Source organism: Nanorana parkeri, unplaced genomic scaffold (assembly GCF_000935625.1).
Source record: "Nanorana parkeri isolate BGI_ZX_2015 unplaced genomic scaffold, ASM93562v1 scaffold353, whole genome shotgun sequence".
In the NCBI taxonomy this organism is placed as follows: Eukaryota; Metazoa; Chordata; class Amphibia; order Anura; family Dicroglossidae; genus Nanorana; species Nanorana parkeri.
This window is the reverse complement of record NW_017306621.1, coordinates 254,047-262,618: the sequence shown is the minus strand read 5'-3', so window position 1 is coordinate 262,618 and position 8,572 is coordinate 254,047. Positions and strand designations below refer to the sequence as shown.

The window sequence follows — 8,572 nt, the reverse complement described above, 5'->3', positions numbered from 1 at the left end:
AAGACATTTACAAATCATTGTATTCATTTTAAAAATTATACATTTTACTCCTGAACTTAACTGGTACATAAAAAAATTACAAAAAAGCTATGAGGGGAATTTATCAAAATTGGAGCAGAAGAAATCTGGAGCAGTTGTGCACAGCAGCCAATCAGCTTCTGTTTCATTTTCAAATCTTAACTGAACAAACTGAATGGAGAAGCTGATTGGTTGCCATGTACAGGTGCTCCAGATTTTGTCTGCTCCAGTTTTGATAAATTCACCCGCTATATCTTTTATTTTTGACAAGTCACTTTTAAGCTCCAGTGACTTATCCTGGGCTGGGATGATATTGGAAGTCCATGTCTAGCAGAAGCAAGTATTTCCACTGTCTCCTTTCACACAGAACGTAAAAAATGTGTAGCAAGGCATGAAGCCGTGTCAAGCGGCTGATCTGTTTTGGGCCCCATTCCCACCTGCAATTAGGGCAAATTCTGGCAGTGAGAATCCGTGGATTCCAGCGTCCAGAATAACAGGTGTTTATGAATAGCCGCTCCTGCTCAGCCTATACAAAGCAATGACAGACTGAAGCTGCAGCTATTCGTTGCTGTTTGGATGTAATCGGTTCTGGATTACCTGTGGTTAGAGACAGATCATCGTCCCTGGATGCAGCTTGTCCAGGGACGATCATCTGTCCCTATTGCGGGTAAACGGTTGACTGCCCATTTATGTCTAGGTGGATTCTTTTAAAGCAGTTCTACTTACCCGATCCCCACTACCCTAACAGTTGGCCCTCACCTCTCTGCCCTCCGCTCCGGCTGTGGAATGTTCCCCGGCTATGAACCCTGCTTTAGATGTGATGATGTCCGCAGACCTCCGACCACTGGAGTGCAGAAGAGGCTGGGGGCGTCTGTCTTGGAGCCAGTGGGAGTGGAGATCAGGCAAGTAAAACTGGTTTATAAGTTAACCCTTGCAGTTATTTTTATTCAGAGGGAGGCACCGAAAACTAAACTTTGCTGTTGGTCAATGTAATATCCACCTTGCACTTCTGGGGTGAAAAGCTGCTTCCTTCCTCCCTTTTTTTTTTTCCCCATTTTATTATGTTGGATTCATAAATCTGGTTCAACCAGTCTGTGTTTGGCTGTGTGAAAAGTAAACTGAATGAGTGTGTGCATTAATAAATATTCCTTTGCTGGGTTAAATTAATCAAATACCGTATATTGAAAAATACATTCCTCCTACTACTCCTCCTCTAAAAGGTGACATCCAGTGTCCGAGGGATAGGGGGCTGTGCCTCTTTCAAACACTTGTGTTTTTGCACCCAGCGTGATATTTTAATTTCAGATTAATGTGCTGCTACTGCCTTCTATGTCTGTTTACTTCAGACACATTATTGCTGCGACATATATAGCTGTATGCTGAGAGTAGACGGAAGCTTCTCTGCTTACTGCCATGAAATGGAAGGCAGGGGATATTAAGGTAGTATATCACACTTAACAGCTCGGGCATAATGTTTTCCCCACCTGCTTACTAATGGGCTTCCATGAGAAGCTGCTAGAAAGCGCTCTCCTAGCTTCGCCTTGTAAATTAATTTTCATAACAGCTATTATCATTTTAGTCCCTGAAGCATCCTAAAAAAACACTTAACTTGCATGTTATTTGACGAAACTTCAGGCAATAAGTAAACTTTTGGTAATTAGGTTGTCCAGAAAACACTGCAACTTAGCTGAGGTCCATGAGACTGCTTGGTCTACCCAGTCGTATATGGAGTGTCTATGACCCCTTTCTGCTGGGGTGTGCAGGGTCTTCAAGTGTCATTTATCTTGTCCCATGCAAACTTATCTCGGCATTCTGTGCCGGCAGTTAATCACTGTAGTTGATGTGAAGCAGGGATGTAAAACCATTTTAAATGGAGTGGGACTTCTGTCCTGTAGTAGGATTAGGTTGTTTTCTGAAAAACAGGCAAATTGCAATCAGAAGCACTGTTTTGACTTGCGTATGGGCAATGTCAGCATAAAATGTTTTTGCCAGGACCTGCTTCAAGATGGTTTTACATAGATGTTACATGGAAACGTACAAAAGTGACCAAGTGGACCATTTGAGTCTGATCCTTTTTTTTTTTTTTTTGTATGCTGGTCCCAAGCATGTTTAATTTCACTTCCTAGTAGCTGATTTTCTACCTTTTGCTGGGAGTCTGTTCCAAGCATCAGCTACTCTTTTGGTAAAATAATACTTTCCAAGGTTAGTTTTGAGCTTTCCTGCTTGTTGGTTGAGATCATGTCCCTGTGTTCCTGATCTCGGCTTCATTTTATAAAATACTGCCCTCCTGAACCTTATGCACACCCTTAAGGCAGTAGTAAAATGCTGTGAGGTGGGTGGGTTTTTGCCCTAATGTGCATGTACTGTAGTCACAGCACACTTATCCATTAGGACACACTTACCTGTGTCCTGTGTGCCCTTCTCCAGCACTGCCAGATTAATCCTTGGTCCCCCGCTCTGTCTTCCCACCGCTGCTACTTCCCGGTTGCTGGAAGTCCTCTTCAGCCATTCGGTGGACACTGATGATGGAACTCCTGCTCATTTGCACAGGGTTTGCATCGTCCCTGGCATCCGGTCCATTCACGGTATCTTAAGAGATGCTGCAACTGTGCTAATTGTATACACTGCATGGCGCATGCACCGTACAGTGATCACAGAAAATACAAATTCGCCTGGGGAGGGGGGGAATGTTTTTTTGGGTTAAAAGAAGCTGTCCATCACTGGAGCGAGCTTGGAGCGGTGACTACAGGGATCATGGGGGACAAAAGTAGTCACCCTCCAGAAGGAAGGACGGTGTCTGCGCCAATTCAGAGATGATTTGAGGATCTACAGCCGAGTGATGCACAAAAACAAGTAAAGTTTATGCTATCAAGTAGGGACAAGGTAGTTGAATCTTGTGTAGAAGAGAGGACATGTCTTTGTTTGAGAAAGATGAGAGAGAGAACGATAAAAAAAGAAGGTTTGTAAGAATTTCTTATAATGTAACACAATTTTGAACGACATTCTACAAGTCTCGTATAGCATTATTGAATGTTTTGATGGTTTGTTTTTTTTGTATGAAAGTTTGTTTGTTAATCTGTCAGTGTGGTTTTAGTTTTTTATCTCCCATGGGCTTAATGAGAGAAAACTAACTGGTTTTCCCCATTTATGTTGAACTCCAGACAAAAGATACTGTTTTACCTGCCAAAAGATTTCAATTCTGTCCGTTTCTGATGTGCAGCCCTATTCACATGCAGCAAGAAGCTATGGATTCCTGAGGCATGAATCCCAGCAGCCGCTGTACCTATTCAGGTTAATGACGTGGTGACAGTGACCACATCTGTAAGCGGCAGTCTGCAAGTTTGTACGATTCACATGCGGACTGCCGCTTACAGACGCGGAATCATTTTATATATTTATATAATTTGTCCTTGATTATGATGGAATTGCTGTGATATATTTGAAACGCTTCCTATGCTGTTTTGCTTGGTCAGGTGCATCCCCCTGTATGTGGTGCTAAGACTGGATGTGGGGAAATTTTTGTTTTTCTAGGGTACATACTTGCCACTCCAGCTATTTTTACAAAGCCAAAATGTTTAGTCTAGCTGACTATCTCCACAAGCTAGCAAGTAGGTCATAAACACACTAGTTTGAATATTTAATGCAAAGCCATGTTCCTTCAGAACTTGGCACTAGATGTATGAATAAATGAACTTAGACAATATTTTTTCTGGCAAATCGAGTCAAATTTGTAGAAGAGAGTCGGTGCCCAGTAAGGAAAATAAATGCCATTTTATGGAGATTATTTCTATTTTTTGTTTAATGACGGCTGTTTATCATGCATGAGTTTCAAGCTGAGATTTCTTAATTTCTTTTTGCTGTTAGGGGAGGACGGCTTTACAAACTATAATTTGTTCTTCCTTAATTTTTTCATTCTTTTTTCCTGCTTCATAAGACATCTGTGAATTTTGAAGGGATCACACCAGTTTTTGTTCAGTAAACTCTATTCATTCCAAATTAGGGATGCACTGATGCCGATTTTCCTGCATTGAGCGCCAATATTTTTTTTTCTTCTTGGTACTCGGTGATGCTGAGTACTGATACCGGTGCCTTGTGCCCTGATTTTATCAGGAAGTCAGGTGGCTGATCATGACCCGTCGACAGGCTTCCTATCGAAAGAACGCCATCTTCGCTTGCCTAGGCTGCTTGGCCGTCCAGCTTGTGGTTGGTCAGGAAGCCAGGCTGCCTACCAACAAGTGAAGCCGGCTTCCTAGCCAATCAGGAATCCGGGTGCAATGTCATGATCCAGCCTCCTGATTGTTTCTATGCAGCCTGGCTTCCTCAACCAATCAGGGAGGCGGGCCATGACATGCCGTCCGGCTTCTTGATTGGTAAGGAAGGTGGCTCCATGCTCCCTCGGCACTGCCAGTCAGAGGGAGATCTCTCTAATAGGAGGTAAGTATCCAGAGCATTTGGGCGAGTATGAGTACTCGAACGAATACTCAGTATATATCGGCGATATCAGTGCATCCCTATTTCAAATATCAAATGTTAAAATCAAACAAAATTCGTGAAGTCTTTGATGGCATTATCAAATGTTCTGTTGAGAGTTTTCATGTAAACGTTCATATGAAAATCTACCAGTGTGTGGCCAGCTTCAGAATTGTGAATCAACTAGGTAATTCCCACATGCTTCAGAGATGAGACAAGCCATACTATGGTTTGGTATTCTGGTGCGCCTTCACCTTTCCCACCGCCCACACACACAGCCACACAAGCATGATTTAGTGTTGCTTACTACCACGTGCAGTTTGTCCGCTGACTGATCTTCTAGGCAGCCATATACACAAACCTACAGATCCCTGTCTGGCAGATGCGATGGCTTCCACACACTAGCAAAAAGTTTCCCAGCACACTCACCAGCCAGTATGCAAAGAAAAGCTTCCACACACTGGCGCTAATTGTGATCAGCAGCAAAACGATGCAGTTTCATACCAATTTTGCTTGGAATGGGGTTTTCAAACTCTGTTTGGAAGGAAACCTATACTGAGAGAAATATGGTGACCTCCTTCTGAAAATGCTGAGTTTATCTGGTTTTAATACCTTTTAAGTAACTGACCATGAAGGTGCATGTAGCAGAAGTCAGAACTTCTGATCTACATATTTTTCTGCTTTGGTGTCTCAGAAGGTACTGATGACTTTTGAAACCAGTGAACTAGCATTTTTTGGAGGACAGGTAGGCACTGAAAATCTAAAACACAGAAAACTTTGTGCAGCTGGTGCTTGTTAAGAGGTCAGATACTGAGCCAAAACTTTAATTTTTGTTTTGGATACACTCAGGAAGGGATAGAACCTCTGTCAAATGTTGTTGCCGGTGTGCCCATTTTGAAAGCCTTCTCTCATTTTGTCTACGTGGCAGGTGGAAGGCAGGACAGGAAGTGGAGACAAACCTTCTCTTTCTGTCCATTTGGCCCCGTTCACATGTAGCGACTTATCGCGCGATTTCCGCCGTGATATCGTGAGAAGTCGCCGGCTAATGATAGTCAATGGAGCTGTCTTAGCTCCATGTCGCGGTCGCAAGTCGCTTCTACCGGACCCTTTTTTCGGCAGATTTTGCGCGATTTTGCTTTTTTTCTATTGAGCCCGACGGAGAAGGTCGCGCTACCGTCGCTGGATCGTCGCTGGAACGTCGCCCCGAAAGTCGCGCTATCCCGGCCGCTGCAAAGGTATGTCGCTACATGTGAATGGGGCCTTTGGTGGGTTTCAAACAGATCAGGATGTCAGGGAAATTTCCACCCACAAAGGGAACGCAAAAAACATTTTTGAGCACAGTGGGGAAGATTTGGACCTCTTGTCAGGATAGTATTGCTTCTTTTTTTCAGGTGATGGGTGTCAGAACAGAGAAAACATTTCCATGCTCTACCCAAAACAAAGTTGGACCTTGACGAGAGCAGCAGCAAACGTAGTGGGTGCCTGGCACCCTCCTGTATGACATTAGTCTTTGTTATCTCCAGTTATCGTAACTCTGAAGTTTCCCAAATAAGTGAATTTCTCGCACATGTCGGTATTCACTATTTAACTGTCTCAAACCATTCATGAATTTGGTGCAATTTCAGGTTATAAGAGTTGTAGTTGCAGTCCTAACCCCAGAATTGTGTTGCGGTCTTTCTTGCATCACCCCTAAATGTTTTTGCACATTTCTTTTAATATATATTCTTTAATATATCTGTTCTTTTAATATAAAAGAATTCAACATTAAAATCAGCATGAGCCAAGTGGCAAAGTCTAGTAATGATCTCAGTTGCCTTATTCTCTTCATTCAGGTGTCTGTGTAGACAGGCTGTAACTCCATCTTACTTTTGGAATGCAAGGCACATGCCCGACAGGTTCTTTATATATAATTTAGAGAACTTCCAAGTGCAATTGAAGCCTTCTGTAGACACAGATCTGCTCATTATTTTCCCCTGTCATCTCTCCTACCTTGGTACTACACTGGCTCTTTGTATACCCTTCTTTTTTTTTTTTTGGTTTTGTTTTCACATAGGATTTTATTTATTTATTTATTTTCTTACACAGTAACTTGCTAGAAAATGGTCTAGAATAGAAAATTGTTTATCATTCCGAAAACGCTAGTCTGGCAATCCTTCCATTGCATACATCCAGCCACTATCTAATGGTTGTGGCCAGGTTCAGTAATATAGCTATTGATATAAACGTTCATATTTCTTCACACTTTTGTCATGCCCCTGGCTATATTTAGAGCTTTTGTGGATGATGTGTGTTTATATTGTCTCTTTACATTGCCCAGGATAATTGTAGCCTCCCTTCAGGAGCAGCAATATTTATCTGTTCTCATTGTGTCTGGGTGAGTAAACCCTTTCAGCTGAAATCTTTTGTTTGTGTCAGCAGAGAAGCTTTTAGCTTTTATGGCTTATGCTTGCAGATCACAAACTCTCCTTTCCAATAGACCATCATAAAGTGACGGACACAAAATTCAACACTTTTTTTTTTCACCACTAATGATGTTCTTTCATCGCAGTGCAGCGATTTCATTTCAGCTGCAGACTTAACATAAATGTAATTTTAGGTGGTGTGTCATGGTCCAAAAAAGAAACGCAATCCAATGAGGTTAGTCCGCCTTTCAAGCAAAGTCTCTTTTTCCATCAGACTTGCGCAACTGCGAGGCAGAAGATAGAGGGGGATCTGTGCAGGAGAGTGCTCAATGTTGCCCCAAGTAGTCAGAATATGGAGAGTCAAAACATTGGTCGAGTGGGGAAAGGTTAGGGCCCATGTCAAGAGGCTTTTGAGCTCTGTTGATGAGTGTGCTTTTGACATCAGTTCAAGATCGTTCAGAATTCATTAACTGATGCATTTGACCTGCATTTGGCCACCTTCTGACTTGCATTCGACTTGCTTCCAGGCTTTTGCATTCCCAAAGACTTGTACAGGGAGAGAAGTAGTTTGTGATGTTAACAAAAGCCCATCAGCGCATGCCCTGAAACTTGTCATCCCTTTTTTTTATTTTGTTGTTGCTGTCCAGGTGACAATTGTACCCATTATTTCTTGTACAGGAGTCACAGGAAAAGGTAAAAGATCCCCAATGAGGTAACATACTGTAATCAAAAATGGATACAAAAAATGTTAACTTCCCTCAAAAAAATTGAATTTGTTTTACTTTTGTTGCATGGGTAGCACACGCACACATTGGGGCCAAATCAGGAGATATGGCCAGCTTTGGGAAAGCAGGGAGTGAATTGTGTAACCAGGAGATTGGAATTCTGGAATGACCAGAGAGAGAAATTATTTATTTTGTTACAAGGAATTGAAATATGATTTCCCCTCGCCACGTGTTCTGGTGACAGGTTGGTTTTCTCCCTACTTTCTGTCTCAGTTATGATGGTCACGAAAACAAATTATTATGTTGAATCTCCACAGTGGGGCACAGATACCAAAATAAAAAACTGACTGGAATATAACGCATCCCATAACCCATCTCTATCTGACAGGGTTTTTTTTTTTTATTGCTCTGTGACCCCCCCCAAACCCCATTCACACTGAGCTACATAAAAAAAAGCGCTTTTTCAGAGCTATCAAAGTCTATTGAGGCCAAATCAAACCAAATCGGCTGGAAAAATAAGTCCTGTTCTAGCGACAAGCTTGAGCTACAGGTGACATTGAGCTGTGAGATGTGAACAGCTCCATTGAAATGCATTGGACAAGCTATATTGAGCGATTATTGAGCTGAAAGCGTGCTACAAATCGCTCAGTGTGAATGGGGTCTTGGGGAGATTCACTCTTGGTCCCTGTAACCATTGTCCCTGGAACTGAATGTGAGGGAAAAATCTAACAGTTGTCCCCAGAACATGGGACGAAGACGGGGAAAAAAAATGTGACCCCCCTATACCATCTAAAATGAGAAAAAGTGTTGCCATTAGGGATACACAGATAACAAGTACTGATGCTTTTTCAGCTCCATTGAAAGACTAGAGAAAAACTCAAGCATTAGGAGGCAGCTGTCATTTTTAAGGAGCATTCTGTTTTTAATGTATGATTATATTTATATATATATATATAT

At 42.1% G+C, this 8,572-nt stretch overlaps 1 protein-coding gene across 8 annotated transcripts in view; it reads left to right on the top strand.

Moving 5' to 3' along the window:
- Nucleotides 1-8,572, top strand: part of CPEB3 (cytoplasmic polyadenylation element binding protein 3) — an 87,799-nt gene that overhangs the window by 10,188 nt on the left and 69,039 nt on the right. For 3 of the 8 annotated variants that reach the window (XM_018558707.1, XM_018558706.1, XM_018558709.1), the window contains exon 2: nt 916-924. The exons of the other annotated variants lie outside the window; for them this stretch is intronic. In XM_018558707.1, the coding sequence (XP_018414209.1) occupies nt 916-924 (9 nt within the window). The remainder of the gene's footprint in view (nt 1-915; nt 925-8,572) is intronic. 8 annotated transcript variants of the gene reach the window in all.